The sequence below is a fragment of the Falco peregrinus genome, chromosome 5 (genome assembly GCF_023634155.1).
Source record: "Falco peregrinus isolate bFalPer1 chromosome 5, bFalPer1.pri, whole genome shotgun sequence".
Lineage (NCBI taxonomy): Eukaryota > Metazoa > Chordata > Aves > Falconiformes > Falconidae > Falco > Falco peregrinus.
Genome location: NC_073725.1, coordinates 67,712,939 through 67,737,863, shown reverse-complemented (window position 1 = coordinate 67,737,863; position 24,925 = coordinate 67,712,939). Strand labels below are relative to the sequence as shown.

Genomic DNA, 24,925 nt, shown 5'->3' with positions numbered 1-24,925 from the left:
GAGAAGCTTGGGGTTGGAGGGGGAGGCAAGGTCCCCTCCTCCCTCCACCACCTGGGGAAAACAAAACAAAAAAAACCATCCTCCAAAACCAACCGTCAACCAAAAAAAAAAAAGAAAAAAAAAAGGAAAAAAAAAAAGGACACTATTGAATTTATGCGGGTAAAATAGTACCATCTGTGTTCTAGCGCTATGGTTTCTTCGATTCACTTTACTTTGAGAGTGATCAGTTGTGTAACAGGAAGGCACCTTGTTGAAAAGAAGGAAAAATGGGAAAAAAAAAGAAGTGTATGTGTTCACCAAAAAAAAAAAAAACCAACCCCCCAAAAGCACCCCAAAAAAAGAGGAAAGAAAGGACAAAAGAATGAAAAAAAAAACAAAACCCCAAAACAAAACAACCCTGCACATGAAGCCCTGACCAGCCGTGGTCACCAGTGGGGTTAGAGGACACCTTTAACCAAAGAGCTCCTGGGGTAGGTGGGTGGCGGAGGGGTTGGGGGTGTCGGACTGGACACGGTCACACCAAACTAAACCAATTTATTGCTGGAAGGAGAGCGTGGGAGAGAGGGAAGGAGCGGGAAGGGGCAGGTGCCGCAGCGTATTTTGCCAATCACAACCCAAAAACTAATGGCAAAGCAAATCTCATCCCCCCAGGACCCCACTCCCCGCCACTAATTTTTTCCCCTAACGTTGTTTCTTCTTGTCTTGTCGTGACGTGGTGACGATGGTGGTGGACTCCTGAACCCCATCGAGTAGTATTCAAGGGCTGAAAAGCCAGGAAGGGGGCCTTGGTTTGGGAAGTGAAAAACACACAGGAAAAAAAAAAAAAAAAAAAAGGGAAAAAAAGGAAAAGAAAGAAAAGAAAAAAATAAAAGGAAAAAAAAAAAAGAGTAAATGCCACAGGCCCTCAAGGATGCAAAGACATTTCTAGTGAGAACCCGAGAATAAAGGCTACCTCACTTGAGTTTTCAATTTTTGTGATTTGAAAATCACGTCTGATACCAAAGATTTTGTTGCCTTGTCTGGTCTGTGCTGGAAACGCCACTTTCCCTGCTCCCCGCAGAGGGGCCATCCGAGAGCCCCCCCTACCCTGGCCGAGAGCCCCCCCCCCCCCCCCCCCCAGCCCCCCCCAGCCCCCCCAGATCCCTAGAGAGTGAGGGAGAAGGCAAGCGAGCGACTCCGGGATGGCAGTGTGGTAGATGAGTGCCTTTTTCTTGTACCAAAGGTGTGTGGCCATTTCTTTGCTCCTCTGCTTTGATCCTAAAGACTCACTGTTACCTCCGCTCTCCAAAGGCACGGATTTCGGCAACTCTTGTAGTCTTTGGGTGTTGGGATGAAGGAAAGAAACCCAACCCTTGTCCTAATTGAAGAGAAAGCATCCCCCCTGCCACTCGCTGCGGGAAAGGTGCTGGTTCCCCGACGTGTCCCCCCTCTCTCAGATGTCCCCATGGTCCCCCAGGTCCCTCCATCCATCCCCTCTTCCCCAGGAGCACTGACCTGGTGTTTGGGTCCCTTCGGGGCACCGTTCCTGGCGAAAGGCTTCACTCCTCATCCTTCCCCAGTCCAGCTTGGGGCTGGGACCCTGCAGAAGCCCCCCCGGGTGAAGATGTGGGTTTCATCCCGGGGTGTTTCTTCCTCGCCCAGCTCAGCCTCGGGGCTCGGTTTCCCTCTTTGGTCACGCAGGGAGGGATGGTGGCATTTTTGTCTGGAAAGATGAAGGCAGGAGCAGTGGAACATTCTCCAAACCCCTCCGTTAGGGAGTGGTTTGGAGTGTGGAACCTTCCAGCAGGAACCATTCCTAGAGTCCCCCGAAGGGGCATTTTTGGCTCACTGGGGGAGATGGGCACAGCCGGCTCTGCTCCAGGAGGACCACCGGCGAAGCTGCCCTCCCGCAGCGACTTTTCTGAACGCTTCGCTTAGGGAAACCTGCCCTTGAATCAAACCTACTGGCTTTAGGCTCTGGCTGAGGCGGCTCCTTTTGAGTTGGACCAAACTTGCCCAGGGCCAGCCCCCCTGGTTACAGCAAGCCCGTCCAGGACCCCCCCAGGGTCCTCAGGTGACCCCCCCAGGGTCCTCCATCCCACTGGGCAACCTGACAGAGCAGGTCAGAGCATCCCCCACCCCCATCTCCCCCCCCCCCCGCCCCCCCCTCCACGCCACTGCCTTGGCCAGATCTTGCCCCCCCCCCCTGCCCCGTGGCCGTGCCACCCCCACTTCTACCTGACACCCCCATGGCTTGTGATACCAAAGACGTTCTCTATGCAGGAGAAAGCCTTCTTTTCCACCCAGCACAGACCTTACAAGCCTTTGACAATGTTCTCTGAAATACCTCAAAATATTTAATGTATAGTTTATGTGATAAAAATAAAAAAAATTACTTAGCTAGTTTTTGGAATTTGTGACTTGAAGCTTTATACTGTTAAATTATAATTTTGCAGAAGACGGCATGTTCTTATTTCTTTGACGCGTTCAATGGGAGACATATTGAATGTTAAGGAAATGAAAGCTGGATAGTTTCACGATTTTAAAAAAAAAAGAGAGAGAAAGAGAGAGAGAAAGAGAGAGAGAAAGATTAAAAAAAAGGACCCTTGGAGTTTACAGATTTCATATTTAAACAAGTCCTTTTAAAAAAAAAAAAAGAAAAAAAAAGAAAAACTAATAATGATGACAATACCTTTGCGTTCAGATGTGTTACTTTTCTCTGAGTCATGTCGTACAAGAGTATTTATTATATGTGTTCTGTGTTCAAATGTAATTTAAAGAAGACAAAAAAAAAGAAAAAAAAAAGACAAGATGAGAATTTGATTTATGCATGAAAAAAATATACTCTTTCTTGAAGTAATGTAATAATTATTCGGGGAGGGGTGGTCGGGTGGGAGCGGGAGGGGAGAAACTGTGCTTTTTTTGTCCACGAGTTTTCGGTTGATGAGGACTTCTCTGCATGGATCACGTTTTTTTCCAACTCACGCAGCCACGGGAGAGTCGTCGTTTATCCCCTTGGTTTCTTCCTTTGCCTCTTTTCTTCCTTTCCTCACCCTGAAAATCCCACGGCAGCGATGCTCGGGGGTCCCCCGGGAAGGAGGGAGTGCACGGTGTGGTCCTGTGCCCGGCAAACAGGGTAAGGGTATCCGGGGCATGGGACCCTGGCGTCCCCCCGCCGCTGTGGGGTCTGGCTCCTCGCTGTGCTTTGGGTTTGGATTTTTGTTGGATTTTTTTTGTTGTTGTTGTTGTTTTTTGGCTTTATCCAGCTCTGTGGGTCAAATCCCGAGCGCAGACCAGAGGAGAGACCATCAGCCTCCACAACCTGAGCCGGCAAAGCTGCGGGGCTTCTCGTGTGCTCTGAGACAAGGGAAACGACCCCCAGGCACCCCAAACCTCTCCCCCGGGGCTGAGACTATTCCAGCTGATGCTCCCAAGTCCCCGTCACCCCTGGGGTGACCTCACAGACCTGCCGCTGCCCTTGCACGGAACAAGGTGCTGATGATGGTGCCGCATCAACACCCAGCCGGACCCGGGGATGGACTGGAGCGACCTGTTTCTGAGGTTTTTCTCCCCAAGGATGTAGTTGGGGTCAGAGGTAGCACCCAGCACCCAGTGCCTGTCCCTGCCAGGCTTTCCCAGCCCTGTACCCGCTCGGGCTGGAGGGGGAAGAAGTGTCCAGCCGGTGGAAGAGGTCCTGGAGGACCCCAGGCCACCAGTAGGTCTCAGGGGACTTTGGAAGGTCTCCCTGCCGGCCCTAGACAGCCAGGGACCTTTCTGCAAATGTCCAGAGAGCCCCCCCCGAACAGGGCTGCATCCCCTGCTCCTTCCTCCCCCTGCTTCTCCTCTCCTTGCTTAAAGACAGGAGGAGAGGAGCAGTAAGGGGTCACGTCTTTGGAGGTCAGGAAAGTGAGGGGGGCCCGGAGGCAGCAGCGGTACCTGCTGCTTTCTGCTCCCCTGCCCTTACCAGAGCATTTCCCTTAAAACGCTGGTTCCTCAGCCTGCTGCAGCCTCTTCACCGCTCCATCCTTTGCCTCCCTCACTGAAGGTGGCCCCAAAGCTTAGCCCACAGCAAGGAAAGAGGTCTCAGCTTCTTTGAGCCCCACCAAAGAGGCCCCCAAAAGCAAAGTACATTTTTTTTTCAGTCTGCATCTCTTGCCCAATGCACTGTCCCTGCAGCCTTCGCCGCCTTCATGGCCAGCACTGGGTGGTGGTGGGGGACATGGCTCAGTACCAGGTGGTGGTGGGGGACACTGGACCCACTGACCCAGGACCTGGGTTTTAGGCAGACGTGATGCTTATTCCCTCAGCACCGTTCATCTGCTCATCTGCTAACCCACCTTCCTGTCCTCTGGGGAGCTCTGCCTCACCCCCGTGTTCCACCCATGAGACTTTTCCAGCATGAGAAGCTTTGGGGCTTGGAGGCCAGGACCTCATTTCCAACCACAAAGTCTTACCACACTTGGATGCAGCCCACAGTACCAAATCCTCGGACCTTACAGACAACAGCTGGTTTCCATCACAAACCCAGTGGCTCGGGAAGCCCCAGTGGAGCCAAGTGCCCTCCCCTGTCCTTCAGCCCCCCAGGACTTGCTGGACCATCCTGCCCCACACCAGACCCGCCGTGCCTGCTGCCCACATCAACCAAAATGCCCTGAGGAGCAACTTGCCACGATACCAAAGATTATTTTTTTTTCCCTGCAGGTAATGACAATCCGAGCTCTGTCCTAAAGACAATTCTCTCAACCAAGGTTGACCCCGAAGGGCGTTTTTGTGCTGTGGGGAGCAGGGCAAAACCGGGACCCCAGGGGCACCTCAGAGGGTGATGGGGATGTGGATGGTCAGAGGGTGAGAAACAGGAGGGGACCCAGGTTCTCCCACCAAGACCTGGTGGTTCAGCCTGGCCACTGTATTCTACTTCAAATGTGCAAGTTTTCAGGGATTTGGGTCATTTCATTGTGCCCCCCAGGCTCTCCGGTTCTGCCTTGGGTGGAAGGTTTCCACCAATGGCTTTTGTGCTTTGAAAACCCAGCGCTGGCAGCAGGACAGCGCTGTCCCTGTCCCGCCGGGCAAGCAGGAGGAACACAGGCTCCCCAGGATCCCTGACTGGGGTTTAGCCATTGTCACCCCCCACTATGGCACAGCCAGAGCCAAGCTTTTCCTTCACTAATGATGGCTCCATTGATGGGACATGGCCATGGAGCGAGCCAGAAGATGGCGTTTCTCCATGCCAAGAAATAACTTTGCAAAAAAAAAAAAAAATAATTGCCACCCATCCCTTTTCCTGAAGCCTGGGTGGGGAAGATGATGGGCTGCTCAGGACCCCTGTCCCCAGCCTGCTTTGGGCACTGTGAGGATGCTGCTGGGCTGGGTTGGCTGCTGACACCGCGACCCCGTCACCCTCATCGCCGCCACGTGTCCCGGTCACTAAATCAGCTCCTTTTCCCTTGTCTCAGAGGACACCCGCAGCCGAGGTGGGGCTGGACCTGCAGATGCTGCTGCACAGAATCCAGTTCCTCTTGCGTCTGCCTTTCTTTGGGGTTTTTAAAGAGAGGAAATTAAAAGTGCAAACGACAAAACGCAGTTGTTTTGTTTTGTTTTCTTTTTTTTTTTTCCCCCCTTAAATTTCTAAAGGAAAAAATTAAAGTCAGAATCAATCCCAGCCAAGAAGAACCCGCAGCCTCGGGTTTGCCAGTCCAGCCACCTCCAGAAAGCACTGCTCATTTTTCTGGATAGCAATAGACGACACTCGCCCTCGTCCCGCACGGTCCGAGGGCTGCATCTCTGAGTTTTTAAATGACTTTTTCCTTCTAATTAAATTGAACTTTTTTTTCCTGCTGCTTCATCGTTACTCTCATGGGATAGGTTTTACTCTACAGCGAAATGCAATTGTTACTCCTCTGTGTCTTGCAACTATATTTGTTTAAGCTATTTACAAATGTTAAAAAAGGAAAAAAAATTTAAAAAAAGAGTCTTATGTGTCAGGCACTTTATCCAAACTGTGCTGTGTGCTCTGGAGTTTGTTCCTCGTTCTTTGCAATGACTCATGCAGGGGAAGTTATCAGGAAATTTAACTCCAGCCTGTCAACAGGTTTTAAAACAGAAAGAAAGAAAGAAAAAAAAAATCTCTATTTGTTCATCCTCTACTGGTCATGACTGTGTTGTATTTCTGCAGCTTTCTGTTTCTTCAATAAATTATTTTCTAGTCATTCACCCTGGCGCGTGTGTGTGTCCCGCGGCGATGCTCGTGGGTGCGTTCCCCACGGCAGGAGGGGGGCTGCTTTGGGGGAGCAGCCCCAGTTTAACCACCCCGACTCCTCTCCCCAGACCTGGCCGGAGAGCATCGGAGGGGGGGAGGTTTGGGGATTGTGCCCAGGTGGCTGGGAAAGGTTCCTTCTCCCAGTTTCCCACCTGGTAGCTGCAGGGGTGAGAGCTTTCCCAGAGGAAGCCTCGGATACTTCTATTTCTTGGCACCGTCTGCACCCTTCTGGCCAGAGCCCAAGGAAAACACTTTAATTCTCACAAACTCTGTGCAGATGAGGCCAAAGCACTTGTTAAACAAACCCATCAAGCCGTGCTTGCTGCAGGCAGGTCCAAGCCCCCCTGGCTGATTGAATTATTTCTCTTTTTACCTGAACGTCTTGTCCTACCATGCGTTTTGCCATGGCACAAGTGCTGGCAGGTGGCAAAGAGCTGGTGGCATACACCAAGGGACCGCAGGACCCTTCTGTGCAGCTTTCTCCCTTGGTAGCACAACAGCCAGTTACAGGAGAGGAGAGAAAAGCTAAAGTCCTTTTAATTAAAAAATAAAACCAGTAAAAAAGGTGATCCAGTCACCTGTCAGTCGTTCACAGACAACTTTTCCAGCAGGCAATACTGATGTCCCCAAGGTGACGTGTGCTCCGGTGCCCGCTGGGCAGAGCTGATGCACAGCCACCCCCAGGCTTTGCCCTCCCCCCCAAAGTACTTTGCAGGGCTTTGCAGCAAACAGCCTGTGGCCACAAGCTGTCCCCAAGGATGGGGACATCAGTCCTGGGGGAGTGGGACGTGGCTGCTGTGGAGAGGGGCATGGCACATAGCAGATGCCACCGCCACGTGTCCGGAGTGGCAGAGACATGGAGGAGCAGGTGGCGAGGAGTGAGGAGAGGCTGCGAGAAGCTGGGCTGGTTTGGCTGGAGAAGAGAAACCTGCAGGTAAGCAATCGTCCGTCAAATTGTCCTCCCGAAAATTTTCAAATTACACTGCTCCGAGTCCAATCCGTTGGGATGATGCTTGGGAAAGCCACGGGCACTGGATCCAGCCCCGCAGTGGGAGGGCGGCTGATGGGCAGCCTTGGGAAATTGAGGTGAGGGTCTTCATGCAGCCGCTGCAGCTTGGCCCCCGGCGTGGGAGGGAGGGAGCAGGGGTGAGGGGCTGCGCCTGCCACCCAGCCCCCGGCCCGGGGCTTGCGTCAGGGCATTGTATTAATTTGCAGGTGGAATAACGAGCCTGGGACAGGAGAGCTGCTGTTTGTGGGTCCAGCCCCAGCTCCAAGGGGGCTCAGCGGAGGGAGGGGGGCTGGGATGCCAGCCGGGGAGTCGCAGGGCGAGGGGCCAAGCATGGTGGCAGAGCTTGGTGGCTTTTATGGCCTTACAGGCTCCTGCAAAGCCCACCACCCATGGCACAGGGGAGACGGAACTGCTGGTGGGACACATCCCGGGGCTCAGCACCTGCAGCAGCAGCCCCCCAGGCTGGGCCAGCCCCTCTGTGGCCACGGGAGCTGCCCGCACTTCAAAACCGTCCAAATAAGATTTTTAAAATGCCCGTAAAAGGAGGAAACCAGCCAGTTCTTGACGGCACCTCACCTGTCCCAGCGTGGTGGGAGGCTGATGCTGGCCAGGACAGCTATGCTGAGGAGCTGGGGAGGGAGGGCAAAGCTGGGGGTGTCTCTGGGTGCAGGAGGCCTGGGGTGATGCTGCGGGTGGCCCTGGCACGCAGGCTGTCCCCGCGGGTGATGAGGCCAGCATAGCCCTCCTGGTGGGAGAAGGCGTAGCTGGAGCGGCGGTGGAAGGAGCCGCGGGGGACGTGGGCACGCAGCTCCACTGAGGGCTCCGGCTTCTGCTTGGCTTTCAAGCAGATCTTCTGCAAGGAGACAGAGAGACCAGGGCTGTGGCCACGTCCAGGCAAGCCCTCATCCCAAGGAGGGACACACCGGGAGCACAGGGACACTCTCCACCAAGACGTGGTTTGGCTCCCAGCTCCACCATGACCTGAGTTGCCATGATGGGATGCATAACATGGGGACCCTCCTGGGGGTCTTCAAAGCTCTCAGAGCTCTGGAGCACAATCTCAACCCCTGCTCTCATCTGGGACCTCTTTGCACCACCAGGAAGGTATAACCCACAACCCACATGGGGATGAGCTCTACCAAGGCTGGGGGTGGTACCAAGACCTGCACCAGAGCCTGGTGCCTCCTAAGTGGCTGGTCTGGGGCATCCTGGAGGCCAGTTCCTTACTGCAGCCAGAAGCAGACCCGCTCCAAGAGCCAGATCAGGTCTCTTGCTCCAGGACCTCTTGTGGAGCCATGTGGGGAGGGAGCCCTGGTGCCACAATTGGTCACTGGTGTCATGAGAGACCACCAGCAGGCGAGTGGTGCCACCCAGGAGAGGTGACATGTCCCACCACTACAGTCCAGGCAGTTCCCTGGGGAACCTCACCCTTCCTATCACCAGCAGCGCCCTGGCCAGCCCCAGGCACTGAGGCCGGCAGAAGGCAGCCCCCTCCCCAGGCAGCCCCCGCACAGCCCCCACCTGCTGGATGCTGGGTTTGCCCACAATGGTGTGGTACAGGTGGACAGTGAGCGAGGGGATGGTGTTCACCACCAGGGACAGCAGGACCACGAGCAGGACGTAGGGGTCGGTCAGGGCGTTCTGGCTGGCGTCTGTCAATGCAAGAAGTCAGTGGGTGATGTTTAAGTAGGGAAGGTGGAGAAGACAGAGGGATCAGCTGTTGAGGGGCATGCTCCCACCCATGAAGGTGTTGAGGGGTCTAAAGAGGAGATGGCATATAAATTGGAGTCAAAAATGAAGACGGCAGGATCAAGAAGGGGCAATGAAAAGATGATCTACAAGGTGGGAAACAGCTGCCAGCACCAAGCCCAGGCTGGGATCCCCTGGCTGGGGAAAGGAAGGACCATGGGGACCCCCAGGGCATCTCACCTGGGAAGCGGAAGATGGTAGGGGCTATCCTGAAGGCATCAATGCTTTGGGTCAGGAAGGAGAAGAGGCAGAAGAGCAGCAGGCTGGCTGTGACCATCAGGAAGGACAACACCGTCCAGAACTTAGTGTCCAGGATGATCTGCAGGGAGAAGGGTAGGGCGCACAGCATCTCATGGAGGCTGCAGGGACTTCCATTTGGCCACTTGCCTCAGATCCCTCCCCTGCCCCAACGGAGATCGTCCCCCAGCCACGGAGCTGCTGCGGGTGGTGTCAGAGCACCCAGGGCTGCAACCCTAAACATCTGCTGCAGGGCCAGGATGGGGAAGGGCAGGTTGGTGCTCACCTCCACCAGGACCGACAGCAACGCCGACGTGGCCACCGTGATGGCGAAGGACTCGTAGTCGCCAACAGCCTTGCTGCCGACGTGGTCCTCGAAGGCCCAGAGTGCGATGTAGAAGCTGGCGAGTGAGGTGCTGACCCCGTGCAGGAGGGTGACACCAAAAACGCGGTAGTTGAAGAGCTCGTCTTGCTGCCCGATCATGTAGAGCTCAGGGAACTCCAGGCTCTTCTTGGCACTCACGTCCTGCCAGGAAGGCATCAAGCATCACCTTCCCCACCCACAGTGGGGAGCAGGATTGGGCCACCCCACCCAACACACGCTTCGGGAGACCTGCAGCAAGTCCCTCCACCTGCTTGCTCTGTGGGGGACGACACACCAGGACCAGTGGTGGGCTCCCAGCGCAGGGTGGGTACCACATCCCAGCAGAAAGAGCCACGCAGATGGGGTGCAACAACTGCTGGGCCGATTCGCATCCGCCAGGGATGCAGCCCGGAGAACCCGTACCTGCTCCAGAAGGCCCACGGATAGCACGGGGTAGGCAGTGTAGAAAATGTTGTAGAGCGCGATGAACCAGCCTTCGTACAGAGGCTAGAAGGGAGAAGAAAGCGGCTGTGAGCTCAGAGGAGCTTTGGAAAGACTCGGAAAAGGTGCCCAGGCACCAGGGGTGGGTCCCAGAGACCCACATCCAGACTCCGGGGAAGCCCCCATGGCCTTGCCCCAGGCTCTGCATCAGCTCCACGTTGTCCGCAGCAATTGGTGGGCTGGGGGGCCATGCTTCAGGTGGAGATGGGGGGCTGGAGCCACGCAGTGGTGGTCAAGTCACGCTGATGGCCCTTGGGATAAATGCTCCCATTTTGGTGGCAACCAGCTTAGTGCACGTGGGATCTTTCCCTGCATCTGTTCAAGGCTGAGCTGCAGCTCACGAGGACATCCCAGATCTCCCCAGCGTGCTTTTCCCAACACAGCCAGGCAAAAACCAGATAACTAGTTGCATCTCAGCCAGGCAGTCCCAAAAAATTGGACAGCCCAATACCATGGTAAGGGAGAAAGGAGACCGGGGTGGTGATGTGGACATGTGTCCATCGGGCAGTACCAGGCATGGGACCTGCATGGGATCCTCAGCAGGGGGGTTTGGAACACGGGTGTGCAGCCCCCCCCCCCCTCCCCCCGGGATGGATGTGACCCATGCTAATGGCTGCCTCCCTCACCTGAGCCGTGAATCCGCTGTGGAAAGCAAACCAGACCTGGGCCATGAGGCCAGCAAAGGTCTTGTAGAAGAAGTAGCGGAGGAACTTGCAGATGCGGAGATATGCCCAGCGGCCGTGGACGAGCAGGAGGCGCTGGAGGTAGGAGAACTGCGCCAGGGCGTAGTCGCTGCACTGCACGGCTTGCATGCCCTCCAGCCCGCTGATGCCCACCCCGATGTCAGCGGCTGCAGAGAACAGGAGGGTGTGAAAGGCTGGGGGGCAGGTCTTGGGGCAGCTGGGTGCTCGATTTCCCCGTGGATTGCTCCCAAGCTGATGGGCAGAGGGTGAATGCAGGAACGGTGGACAAAGGGAAGCCCCCTCTATCACGTGCCGAAGCTGTGGGAGTGACGTGCCAGGCGTGGCTGGGCATGGGGTGGGCACAGCCCCGTGGCAGGGCTGCTGGAGAGGGGCAGGGATGTCTCTGGAGCTGCCCACACTGGGGCTTGAAGCTTCATCAAGGTTCATCCCCACTGCCAGAGCGAGCGGTCCCACCCTGCTCTGGTCCCAGGCTGGTCCTGGACCTGTGCCTCACTCCCCTCCCAGCACAGCAATGGGGGGAACTGGTTTGGAGGTTCCCGTCCCAGCTCCTCCCCTCAAAGGAGAGGATGATGTGGTGGAGATGGCAGATAGGGCACCACCACTCCCCACCAGCGGGTCATGCCCACCGAAACCCACGCTCCCCCTGCCCCGAGCCTCACTTTTGATCATGTTGACGTCGTTGGCCCCATCCCCAATGGCCAGTGTGATGGCCTTCTTGTGCTTCTTCACCAGCTGCACGATGAGGGCTTTCTGCTTGGGGGTCACCCTGCAGCAGATCACTGCCTGGCAGCTGGTGGCCAAGTCCACGAAGGCCTTCTCCACCAGACTGCCCCACTCCTGCGAGCCCGGAGCCCTGCAGCAAGCCAGCCGCTGCCAGGGCCAGCCCTTCTCCTCCTTCAGCACCTCTCCTGTGTGCAGGATTTTGTCCTTGGGGGAGAGCAGACGTGGCTGGGACCTCACCCATAGCCTTCACAGCACAAGAGCCCCCAGTTCCTCAACAATATTTTTCAATCTTGTAGATGCTACGAAAATGTGAGCCCCATTTTCTCCAAGTTCACCACGCAGTAGACACTGACCATGAGACCAGTTTGCTCCAGTATGACCAGAAGAGCACATGCCAGCCTGCATCATCCCAGAAGACTGGTAGGGCAGGTGCGGTCAACGTCCCCCAGTGCCAAAGGATTGGTGCAAGGTTGTCCCCCTCTCCACGCCCCATTCCCCAGCACAAAACAGGCTTTTCCCACTCCACGGGCAGGAGGGACATCACGTCCTCTGTGTGTGGTGCCACCCAGGACTTTGAGAGCACCAGGGCAGGACCAGCAATCTGCTGGTGCAAGCAGGGAGCTGAGAATTGCATCCCAGTGCCACCTTACCAGGAAGTCCCCACTGATGATGATGGCTCTCTTCTTGTGGCACATAGGCTCTGGGCGCTGCTGGGAGAGGCGGCTGCTGCACCGTGCTTCCCCGCTGCCGCCGAGGTTGTTGTTGCTCACCCAGTAAGCCTTGAGAACCTCGCTGTGTGAGGAAGGGGTGGCTGGAGCTGAGCTGAGGACACTGGGCAGGATGCCCAGCTTCGACCGAGACCTACAGTTGGCCTTTGCCATCTCAAAGCTCCAGGGAGATGGAGCTGCTACCCAGTGGTGGGAACAGGGGGAGACAGGGGGTCCCAGGGCTGCACTGATGCCAGAAATCAGCCTCTGTCCCTGTGGTTTACAGGCTGGAGAGACAGCTTAAGCACCTTCTGGTCAAAGCCTGCCAAGGAGGAGAAGGGGCAGGAACAGATGGGGAAGCCTGGAAAAGCATCCGCAGATGAAGGCCATGGACATTCAGGCTGGGACAGGGAAGGAGAAGCATCATCTCAGGCAGACTTGAGCTGTGCCTAACCTGCACAGGTCCCTATACCCTCAGGTGTCTTCAGTAGGGACGACAACATCCTGAACCAGGAGGTCATCATTCCTCACCTGATCTCCTTCTCCTCCAGGATCTCCATGTCGTCCGTGAGCAGCTTGCATGCATAGCCAATGTTCATTGCGGTCTCTGCAACACGCAGGTGTCAGCGGCCAGGGGTGCTGTCCCCCACGTCCCCGGGCAGCCCCCAGCCCTCAGGTACAACAGCCCTTGGTGGGCAGCAGCTGCTGGGGGCTCTGCTCCAGCTCGATGCCATCGCGCAGATGGCTTCCCCTGCCTCAGTTTCCCCACGGGTGACATGACCTGGGGGACGTGCTGCTGCATTAAAGGGAACAGCAGAACCTGGCTGCTGCCCACTCCCGGGGTCTCACCTCTTCTCTGGTCCTGGGTAGGGGAGAAGCTGAAACGGGGTCTGGGGTTGCCTCCACTGACCTTGTTTGTCTCCTGTCAGCACCCACACTTTAATGTTGGCCAGTTTCAGCAGCTGGATAGTCTCAGGGACTCCGTCTTGCAACTTGTCCTCAATGGCTGTGACCCCCAGCAGCTGGAAGGAGGGTAAGTGGGTGTCACGCCACGGGGCACGGCAAGATATGGAGGTGGGAATTGCCCCTGGGTCCAACCAGGAGTCCTTGCCCATGAGCGGACACAATCTGACAGATATCTACCCCAGTGTCTATTGGCATGTCACAAAGTCACCTGTGGAACTCCACCTGCCCTCCCACCCAGGGGGCAGGGTGTTGGGCTGGACACCCCCCTCAACCCAGAGAGCTGAATGCCACACTCCTGCCCTCTGTGGGACCAGCACAGCCGGTTCCTTCTAAACCCCTGCCTCATCCCACCTGCAGGTCCTGCTCCATCTCCTCGTACAGCTTGTCCAGCTCCCGCGCGCGGTCCTGCAGCAGGACACTGGCCTCCCGGTGCCTCCTGCTCCACGTGCTGTACTCAGCCTCGCTCACCTCCTTGCTGGCCAGGCATAAAGTCCTCAGTGTCTCCTCTGCAAAGCGCTACAGAGATGAGACATCAGGTCTCCCTTCCCTCAGCCAGGATGACTCTCATGGTGGACCAGGGCATCATGCCAGCCAGCCGCGATGCCCCCATGGGCACAGCCAGAGACACTCCAGGTTTTGAGGCTCTCCCGCTGGGCTCTGGCTCCCTCCCCATCCTACAGCATCCCCATGAGCATCCTTGCAATGCCATACATTGCAATGCTCTGGTCCATACAGAACACCGAAGGTGGATTTGATACCCTCTTAGCCCCTGTCCCATGTGCAGGTGAGGCTCGTAGAGCAGAAGGAAGAAAGAAGGACCAAAATCCTGAAGCCAGAGAGAGAAAGAGCAGCAGGGACTGCAGGACACCCAGCCCAAAGCCAGCAGCAGGGAGACCAGCCCTCTTCGCCGCAGGCTGGCGTGGGACTCACATCCAATGCCATCTCAGTGAAGGTCTCATTGGGCCCTCGGCTCTGCAATCTCTCCAGGATGACCGTGTCAGCCCCCTTGGTGTAGAGCCGGATTGTGCCCTGGGGGTCTCGCACTGGGAGGAAGAGGAGGGACAGCCTAAGTCCCCAGCGAGAGACTCCCACTCATCACTGTCCCCATGTGATGGCCACGCTGCAGAAGGCACCACAGGGGATGCTGGTGCTTTTCTGCCAGCAGTGATAGAAAGCACAGGAATTTCCCCAGATCTACACCACCGCGAGGCAGGATCGGGCCTCAAGGACTGACAGTTCCTCACACAACTCCTCTGAGCCCCTGATTTACTTGGTCTCTCTTGGCTGCTCAAACTTTTGCCAGCTGCCTTCACCAAGGTGTCAGGGTGAGCAAAACTGCAGGGATGCCCAGGACGATCCTTAGGAGCCCCTGTGCTGGTCCACTGCAGCCATCTCGGTGCCATCCTTTGTAGGGCTGAGTACAGAAGGGACCCTCTGTGTCCCTGGAGGGCCCCCCTGAGCCACCCTGTCCCGCTCACCCAGGACAGACATCCTTTTGCGATCGCTGTTGAAGTCCAGCATGGCCAGCACCTTGTACGTCCTCTTCTTCCCCAGCTCACTGATGGTGATGGTGTCTTGCGTTCGGGACAGAAAGACGTACCCCAAGTCCCTGGCTGCCATCACCAGGGCTTCTTCATCTGGTGAAGCTGCCTGATAAACCAGCTGGTCTGCAGGAGAGGAGCAGGGATTAGGCAAGGAGACCTCCCAGCCAAGGGACACCTGAAACACCCTGGTCTTGCCCAGCACCGACATTATCTATGGGCACTCTAAAGCCCAAGCCACCAGGCTAGGGAAACTCAATCCTACTTGTCTCATCCCTTCTGCTCATTGCCCCAGGCAGGACAAGTGCCCGGACAGGGATGGATTATCCCCACCGTGTTTCCGTTCCAACTAATTAGCTTTAAAACAAACCCAGATGTGCACCGCTGTGACGCCAGGACAGCGGCACAAAGTGTCCCTGGGGTCTCGTGCCACCTGCTCCCCGCACAGCAGAGCACAGCTGGGCGATGGAAGGAGCCTCAACGCCCTGAACGGCGGCTAGATCCCACACCAAGCGTGCCAACCCCCATGGCCAACCCACCGCCCTTCTCCTCCACCATGACAGTGTGGCAGAGGGCCAGCAGCCTCAGGAACTCCCTCAGCGTGGAGTCGTTGTCCCGCTGGGCAGCTTCCACCAGCATGCCATCACAAAAGTCCAGCTTCTCCCCGTGGTGGTTCCAGGTCGATCCCAATCCCTGCAAGAGGCACAAACAGTTGTCTCTTTTCATCAGACCAGATGAAGGCATCTGAGAGAGATGGAGCATGGGGTTCTCCACCAGGGATGCTGCTGGGGGGTGATGCAGTGACCCCGTGCTGGCATGGTCCGATCCAGATTGGAGTCTGTAAGCAGAGCTCTGCATCGTCTACCCCAAGGGGGTGAGTATAAAAAGGTTGGGAATTAAAAAAAAAAAATAATAAAAAAAAAATAAAATCAGAACTGCATTGTTTTATAAACCCGGCTTCCCTGTCCTTAACTGGCAGCTGAGGACCAACAAACTTGCCAGCCCCAGGAAACATGGGCACTTTCCGACAGGATGGGACCCGCCACCAGCAAACAGGACACCAGGCAAAAGGCTGTGCCTGCTGCTGGTGTAACCACCAACTGCTGCGCTTTGGCCCCAGCAAGGGGCAGCATCTAGCCCCATGTGAGTAGGAGGGGGGAGTTACGCACCGATGGCTGTTTGTTCTCATGGCCTGTGCCTGTACCTGCCAAAATAAAAACAGTTCAATTAATTGAGAGCTGGCAGGGAGCATCACTAACGAGGGCTTCAGCAGTTCCTCTGGAAGGGACGGCTGCTCTGCTGGCCGAAACACCAACAAAAAGGGACCGGTTTGCAGCATCTGCTGGCTGCTGGTCATGAGCCAGGCTCCGTTAGGATATCCAGGTCTGATTTCTTTGGCTCTTGGACCGATCAGACTTTCGACACGTTTTTAATGTGAAAAATCCAGTTTCACCCACGTTTCCTCCGCCGCTGGCCAGAGACTGGCGGGATTAGAGCGATGTTGCTGTCGCAGAGGCTCAACACGATCCATCAGGCAGGGCAGAACTGGCTTTATTCCTGCTTAAAAACTTTGCTAGATCTTTTCTTTTCCCTTCCTCTGCTTTTGCTTTTATCACTACCGGTTTGTCTCAAGTGCCTGATACTTATCTCAGGAAAAGGGAGCTCTGTGCTAAAGCTCTGGCCTGCCCTGCTTGCTAAATTTCACTAATGAAGCACTGAGAGAGCTCCCAGAAGCCAGCCAAGAGCTCAAGTAAGTATGGCAATAAGAAAAAGCCTTGGTGATTCTCAGGTTTCTATGGGGAAAGACAAGCAGAATCATTAAAAAAAAAAATAAACAGCAAAGAGCAATTACATGCATTCATTTTAAAGAAACAACGCAAGGGGAATGATAACTTCTTCACCTCCTCCATCCATCACCTGAAAGCCTCAAAGTGCCCAGAGCTGGAAACCAAGCTAGAGATTCACCAGAAAACAATGCAAAGAAGTAAAGCAAAACCTCCTTTTTCTCCAAGACCTTCACAGAAAATGAAAATCCATGGGCTTCACTGGCCCATCACCCCACGGCTCTGCTCTACCCTGTCCTGGCCACCTGGGCCAGCATCAGCCCATTATTTCAGGAGGGATCCACCTCACTCAGACTATGTGTTTGTCATGTGGCTTTGCTGGGCCCCTAACCCCAGGCTTTCCTTTTTTTGTCGGGGAAAACCTGGCTGATCTCAGCTGAGTTTGGGGCATGACACATCTCCTGAAAGGTAGGCTCCCGTTTTAGGGGGCAGAACTGTGCCCTGACTCCGTGCACTGGGAACATGAGCCAAGCGCAACCGCAGGCACTGTGCTCCCTGCAAAGCACCAATAACATGGGGGATGGAACAACCCAAATTCCTACAGCAGCTTCCATCTACACACCTGACCACCAAGGTCAATCCACATGGCCCAAACTCCCCAGCAAGCCAGGAGGAATGGAAAGAACCAGTTCCAGGTTCACCTAACCCGTGAGTCCCTACAAACTTGCTTCCATCAAAAGTTACCATAGATGGTCCCATTGATGCAGCATTTCTTGAAGCTCATAATGTTTTGCGTCAAGGTGCCAGTCTTGTCCGAGAAGATGTATTCGATCTGGCCAAGCTGATCGTTGAGGCTGGTGCTTCTGGCTTTTGCCGGGATGTCTTTGACAGCGTAATACATTTCCAGATCCCAGTTGATAAAAAAGCTGTTCACCAGATAGATGAATTCAAACCTAGGAAGTCAGGTAGAAGAAACTTCATGCTGGGGAAGGAGATCGCGTTCCTCACATCCCGGGGCACCTGGGGGACTGACACGGGGAGAGAGGGCAGAGGGGAGCTCCCCACCTGGCTCTGAGCTTGGGGGACACAAGGGGGTTTCCATTGCTCATGGCCAGGCTTCCAGAAGGCTCATCACACCAGACCGAGAGCCCACGGGGACCCAGGCAACCAGGCTCCCCACTGGAAATCTGGCCCTTGGTGCCAAAATACATAGAGAGGGAGGTTCGGTGAAGGGCTGAAAAGTCTGGAAACTGCTTCTTCCATCACAAAAAATCACAAACTGTGATTATTGCCTGCTCACAACGGCTGTGCGCTTCTCTCCCCCACCCTGCTGCTGCTTGGTGGGCAAACGCCACCTCTATGGGTCTCACCTGCATCCTGCCCACAATTTCCAGCGCCAGCCATCTCTTCGCTGGCTTTCCTCTGAGAAGATCTCAAAGTACCTCATCAATGCTTGGAAGATACGCACCCCATCCTCCATAATCTCTCATGGCTAAGGGGACACATGGGGATGACTCACTCAGGGTCACCGCTGGCTCTTCTGTGCAGCCCCATTTTTTGGCTGTAAACCAAGGTGCCAGCCTATGGCCAAGGGCAGGGAGAGGGGTACTGATCTCTGATCGCTTCCAAGCTCTATTGTTCTTACGTTATATACATGGACATGGGTATGATGATGCTCAGGAGGATTGTGAAGCCCCAGAAGTTGAAGAAGGCCTGCTGGGCAGGAGTTGTGTTCTTGTAGAGAGCAGAGAGGTAGCTGTGCTTCTCCTGGAACATCCTGGCCCAAAACCCAGAGGCAACAGCGAGACACAGCGATGTGACCAGCAGCACCAGGAAGATCTGAGATGGGAAGCCAGGGTGAGAATGTCCCATCACACCAGCGCCCACCAGACTCTTTTCTAGGACTAACCATTGCCCCTTCCAAACGGCCTCATTTAGCTGCAAGCCTGGGGAAGGCTGTCCCTGCGCCTGAAGCTGGTTCTCAGAGCTCATCCTGGGCTGGGGTGAGGGATTGCAACACATATTCCAGATGACACATCTGCAGCATGCACAGAGTAAACCCCAGCTTTCCCACCCTCCGAATGGCCGCAGACACTGTCTCCCAGCAGCGGGGCTGTTCTGCAGCTTTCCTGCTGAACTGTCGGCAAGCAGAGCAGTGGTGGTGGCCGATCCGAGGAGTGATGACACCCAACCACCGAGAACAGGAGTAAGAGCCATCCAACTCCTCGTTACGCCCACACTGCTTTGCTTCCCACAGAGGAAAGGTTCCTCCTGCCCCTGGCCTCCACCTGCCTCCATCGGTGCTGAGCCACAGCCTGCTGGTCCCTCAGCACAAGCTGCCTCCTTGGACCCGCACGGTTATGGATTAGTGCAGGCAGAAGGGGCTGGAGATCCTGAACGCTCTGGTTCCCTAAGCCAAGGGGCTGCTCTGCAGCCAAGGGCTCAGAGTGGCCAAGGTCCAGGGTTTAAGCAACACAACCACCATGCACGCTGCTCCAGACCCAGCAGCTGCCACTCCCTGATGGGAACATCACTTGGTATTTGCCCATTACCATGATAAACCCAAGATATTTTGAGCAAAATATTGCAAGCTGAAGAAAATCAGCATCACCCAGGAGATGTTCCTGATGATCCATGAGATCAACTCTCAGGAGAAGACCTGTGATCAACCCCAGGCGGCTGGTGGACCAGGGCAGGAAGTGTTTGAACCACACTCACTATGATCACCAGCCGGTCCATCATGCAGTCCAGCTTGGTTTTCTTCTGCTTGATCTTTCCACAGTTCCTCATAATTTTGGAATCAAATCCTGGATGAGAAAGATCTTGGAAGTAAAAATGCAAGTCCACAGCTCCCAGAAGGTTGCCTCACAGCTAAGTGATGCTGGTTGCCTCCATAACAACATCTCCCCACCTCTGATGACTTTGGAGGACTGCAGCCCTTGATCTGTGGATAACCAAGCTGTGCCTCACTCTCCAAGTGCTGCTCCCACCAGCCCTCGCCCCTCCCACCTGCCCACAGCTGCTGGTGGCCAAGCTCTCAGCCACACTGAGCCACAAAGTGCAAGAAGCCACTGAGCGGAGTGAATCCAGGACGATCCTTGGATCACATTTTGTAGGTGAGATCTAACCTGGGAGGAGCAGAGGTTGGGTACCACTGCATCATCTCCTTGCCAGCAAGCCCACCACCAGCAAAGCTTAGGATAAACCACTGGGGGCTTGGTTCCAGCGCCAGGTCCTCCCACTTTGTACCAGCTGGGAGTGGGACCTGCTGCTGCCAGAAGCGCTGGGGCAGCTTAAAATCCGTGGGGAGCTGGGTGGTTTCTGCCCTCCCTGATCCGGGGCCAGGCGCTGACCTGCGTAGATAACCAAGCCGTAGCAGACGTCGGTGTTGCGAAGCCTGCAGCCTCGCAGCAAGATCCTTTCGCTGTCGAGCGAGTAGGTCTCACCCCTCCACTCCAGCGTGCCGGTGAAGCTGTGCATGCGGCTGTTGGGCTCCTCGCAGGTCACTGTCCCTTGGGTAGAGGGCACGGTTCAGGCGGTGGCTGCGGGGGACACGGGACCTTCCTCTCCCCTCACCCCCAACCCACTCATCCCCTCCAAAGAGGGTCGCTGGCAGCTTCTCGGGGAGATTCAGATTTTGTCAGGGCAGCTCCAGGTGGAGTTGGGATACGGAGGGTTCAAATCCAGGCTAAGCTGGAGGGTCACCCTGCGGTGCTGGGAGGGGGCTCGGTCTGGGAACCGCACTAGGCTGTAAACAAGGTGCAAACACAACCCCCTTCACCCCCAGAGCCTCCCAGAAGGGAGTCTGCGTCCTACGAAGGACCAAAGGAGAAAAAAATCCAGGGTCTGAGCTCAGGTCCGGGAAGATCCAGGGCGGGGGGAAGGTGCACAGCCCTGACGGAACCAGCACAGAGCCACTCTGCTGAGGAAGGGTCTCCCCGCAGGGGCTTTGGCTCCGGGTGGGCAGCAGCAAGCGCAGTGTCCCATTGGACTGATGGCACCCGGTGCCCGATGGGACAGAGGCTTCCCGAGGCTGGACCCGTCCCATCCCAGCGGGACAGCCGCATCCTCGCCCGGCCGGGACACTCACCATCAAAGGCAGCCATGCTCTCCTCACTCACCAGCTCCTGGTGGGTGACCAGAAGGGCTTGTCTGAACTTCAGGTTCGTTTCCCTGTGAACAAGAGCCAGGGAGGGAGAAATGAAACGACCCTGTGGGGTGACAGAGCTGTTAATTCTGCTGTTGGACCCATGAGACCATGACTGCCGTTAATTATCGGGTGATTACATGAGTGATGGCAATGAAAAGTGAGATAGGGACCTATCGTGCCAGACATGGAGCACTCATGCAGGGAGGGAGCCCTGGCCCAAGGACCCTGCCATTAAATCATCCTGCAGATGGAGGTGGAAGGGATGGGCAACCTCTGTCGTCGTCCCCCCTCGCTGGGAGGGAGCCAGGAGATGGAGGGAGATGCCCGAGGTCACAAGCTGCTCTGTGGAAGCCTTAAAAGTGGTTTTGGACTCCCATTTCCAAAATCAGGGGGCTCAACCCCTGTTTCGAGGGTGTCTGTAGTTTTAGCTTGCAGAGGATCCCCCACACCCCATGGGTTCTGCTGAACCCGCAGCCCTCCCAGCGTGCCTGACTCCCCCAGTGCTGGGGGGTCCCCAAGACAGGAGGCTTCATCTGTTGGCTGGGGTATCTCTGCCCCTCTCCCCCCATGGCAGCAGCAGTCCCCTGCCCCTCTCCTCACCCATCGATGTCGGCAGTCTCCACGTAGCACAGGCTGCTGGGCTCCGAGCTGCACAGCAAGAGCATGTCGGCCTTGAAGAGCAAAAAGGGGGAGAGGGCATCTGGCTGAGCCCCTCCTCCCCGATACATCCCCCCCACTGCCTCTGGGGCAGCCAGCTCCGGGCACCACTCACCGGGACAACGCTCTCCTTACGCAGCCGGACGATGTCCCCGACGCAGATGTCGTGCCACTTCTGCCAGCGGAAGCTGCAGGAGAATTAGGGGGGACATTTTTACCCTGGTGGAGCAGTGGGACAGGGGCTGGGGCTGCTGCTGCCCTCTGGACCAGCCTGTGTCCATCCCAGCTTCTTGCGTGAATGGCGTCTCCAGGTTGGTGGTGCCTCTGCCACCGGGATGGCCTCCCATCTGCATGACCAAAGGATGGTTGAGCACTGAGGATGGCACAGGACCCACCGGTAACATACACATCCCCTGCACCTATGGGTGGCAGGGACTTTCAGACCCCTGGCCACAGGTGGGAAGTGTTGGTCTTTCCCCGGACCCGTGTGTAGCACGGCATGACTCTCTGGGTTAGATATGAAGACCTGGAGGAACTTTTGTGGCCCAGGAAACCCTCCTTCCAGCACATCACAGCAAATGAGGGCTTTTTTAGACCATGGCTGGAACGCAATCATCCCCACAGGGGACCAGCTGGACCTGCAGCAGATTGTGGGAGGTGATGGGATTTTGCAGAGTCAGGGACAGTCCCACCAAGACCCTCCTCAGCTGCTGTGCTCAAGGCTGCTTAGCGCTTCAGATGACCCATCGTTCCACGCAAGCCTGGAACACGTGGGTACAGCTTCCCGAAGCCCCTCACCTCTTCCCAGAGAGGATTTCACATGGCCGGCTGTTGACGTTTTTGTCACTTTGGTGACGGCCCTGCACAGAGGAGAGAAAAAAAAGACGCCAGAAGTGAAGGATGGGCCAAGCCAGGCTTCCTTGTCCCATGAAAACAACTCTCTTAATGCCACAACCTGCCTCCTCAGCCCTGGATCTGCTTCCTGAAGCAGTCAGAAGATGAATTCTGATGAATAAAAAGGCTAAATTCCCCCCCAGGTATTTCTAGGGACCAACCTGGGAATACAGCCATTGGATAAGATATTAAAGATGATGGAGATGGGGGTCTAGACCCCAAGGAAAGCAACTGGCTGGTCCCATCCTTCCCAAGGGAAAATACAAAACGTTTTGGACATGGTAGAGTTGATGGTACCTCAGGAACGATGAGTGATGGCAACTCCCAGCTTTTCAGTTCACCCAGCAGCTAAGGGGCCTCTTCTACTGCCCACCCCCCCAGGACCCGATCCCAACGCTCACAGCCTTTTGCTTCAACTTGTACTCACAATGTCATCGATCAGGTCTCGTAGACCCCGGATGGTGAGGAGGCAGCTCAGGGGGAACAGCAGAGTATACCAGGGCAGCGTGGAGATCTCAGGGAAGGTCTAGAGAAGGAGAATTTTACACCACTGACATGACTTTCACCCCACCTTGGGACACTTGAGGTGACTGAGTAAGTCCCCCTTTCCCCCAGCTCCCCTCCGCAGCCAGCACCTGAGGATGGCAGGAACCCATCCAGGCAGACTCAAGTTGACATCCCTATCCACAGAGAATTGTTTTTTGGAATTTTCACTTCTTTTTAAAGTGGACCTGTGAAATGCTTGTGGGTCCCTGAATCTGGAGGGTAGGATTTCTGTTTAGGTGCGGTCTACGTGAGCTTTGCTTACACCCAAACCCAACCGTTTAGAGTAACCAACTTGACGTAGGAGAAACCCCTTCAGAGCTCATGAATGACACTGAAAAGCAGCATCCCTGACACCAGGGACACCAGAGTCCCCTACTCTAAACACCAGACCATCCTCCTTCACCAGACACTGGCACATGCTTGCTCTTACCTCGGTGTCCATCTCACCTGCAAGAGGATGACAAAGATGAAGTAGACGTTGGCTGTCCGGTGGAACTGCTCGTAGAGGTTCAGGGGCAGGAAGGTGAAGATATTGTACTTGGCCGTCTTAATGGCATTGCCCTGCGGGAGAGAGGCAGGTCAAAGTCAAGGACGTGTTTTGAAAATGTCAAAAACATTCTGGTGTTTTAGGATTTCTCAAGTTTTCACGGCATAAGAGATGCCTTTGAAAAATTACCAAAGCCATAAGGAAAAAAAAAAAAGATTGATTAGAGCAAAGCACTGTATAAAACTGAAACAAAATGATTTGCTTCTGATCATCTAAAGCATACCTAACTGGCCTCAACTAGATGGTCATTATTTAGCTGGAAAAAGAATCTGGTTTTGTTCAATCAAGACTCCTTTTCTTTTCATTTGACCATCAGACTAAAAAGTACCCATCACATAGCCCTGCTCCTTGTCTGACCACTTCAGAGGGCATCTGGGGCACCAGGCAGGGAGCAGCCTGTCCTCCTCATTGAGGATTATGCGTGTGACTCTCCATCCTACTGGAGATCACTTTGCAGCATCCCTGTCACGTCACCCCCGACCATCACGAGCTCAGGAATCACGGGCTGGGCCCAGGGCTGGCCCGGGCTGACTCACCGCATACTTCTTCTTGCTCAGACAGAAGGCGAATTTCTTCTTGAATTGCATGTGGTAGTTTCGGTCATTGGCCCTCACCTCCCAGGTGAAAGCTGGAAAAGCAAGTGGGTACCCACCAGCTCTTAGCAGAGCCAGTGATGGTGCCGCTGGGCTCCTGGTGACCCACTGCTGGGAGAATGGGACTTCCCACAGCGCGTCTGGACCTGGAGAGCAGCCAGGGTACAGCTGGGACAGAGCCGGGTCCTTGGGCTCAGCTGGGTCACGGAGCAGGCAGGAGGCCAGAAGCTTCCTGAGACGTAGGACTGCTGTGCACGCTCGCTCCCGAGCCTCAGGCTCACCATTTGGGCTCAGGTTTTGGTTTAACAGTATAACCAGGCCAGGTGAAGGACAACTCCTCCAAGCACAGCCTTTGCTATTCTGAAGACTGGTCATTCCTCTCCTGATTTCATTTCTGCTCATTCATTTCATTCTGCTGATTTCATTTTGATCAGCACAGATGCCACCAAGCCATGTTCCCCAGCTCCTGGTCCATCCTTCCAGACCGTTTCACCCCAAACCTGTTTCTTCCCCATCTTACAACCCTGTCCCACATTCAACTTTCTCATAAACTGACTAAAAAACCCCCAGAAGACCCCTAACCCACGCTCATCGCACACTGACCTGGCAGCTGCTTCTTTCCATGCAGGCAGCCCGAGGCTGGGTCCTGCTCAGCGATGGCTCCCATGCCAGGACCTAGGAACAAGGACAACCGCAAATATTTGCCATGCTGAGCAATGACACCATGATCCCACAGGGATGCTCCAACGTCCCAAAGCTGGGCCCTCCACCCCCCCGGGCAGGACATGGTGTGGAAGGGATGCTCTTCTGAGCACAGCTGGGGATGGAGGTCTTCCCCGGAGCTGCAGACTAACTCAGACCTTTTTACTGTCCTGGAGGTATGAAGGGACGCGCATTCCTCCATAGCCACCTGAAGGTCCCGGATCGGTGGCGTCAGGCAGAGCATTTGTTCAGAAACATTTGAAAGAAAAGGTCTTTCTTCCTTTGACACCTGATGCCCTTTGCCCTGCCTTTTGCA

At 55.4% G+C, this 24,925-nt stretch overlaps 1 protein-coding gene across 1 annotated transcript; it reads right to left on the bottom strand.

Moving 5' to 3' along the window:
• Window positions 1-7,860: 7,860 nt before the first annotated feature.
• On the bottom strand, window positions 7,861-24,578 carry ATP8B3 (ATPase phospholipid transporting 8B3). Its single transcript, XM_027791491.2, has 27 exons — window positions 24,511-24,578; window positions 23,851-23,942; window positions 23,215-23,328; window positions 22,649-22,747; window positions 22,126-22,187; window positions 21,443-21,515; window positions 21,271-21,341; window positions 20,611-20,693; window positions 19,874-20,032; window positions 19,239-19,327; window positions 18,166-18,359; window positions 17,265-17,473; window positions 15,906-15,940; window positions 15,276-15,429; window positions 14,674-14,862; window positions 14,126-14,238; window positions 13,547-13,711; window positions 13,140-13,251; window positions 12,761-12,836; window positions 12,173-12,314; window positions 11,459-11,726; window positions 10,722-10,945; window positions 10,018-10,101; window positions 9,517-9,756; window positions 9,174-9,312; window positions 8,673-8,896; window positions 7,861-8,097 (listed from the first exon to the last, which is right to left on the bottom strand). Exons 1-27 carry the CDS (start codon window positions 24,572-24,574, stop codon window positions 7,861-7,863), a joined length of 3,711 nt encoding a protein of 1,236 aa, XP_027647292.2. The 5' UTR covers window positions 24,575-24,578.
• Window positions 24,579-24,925: the final 347 nt, after the last annotated feature.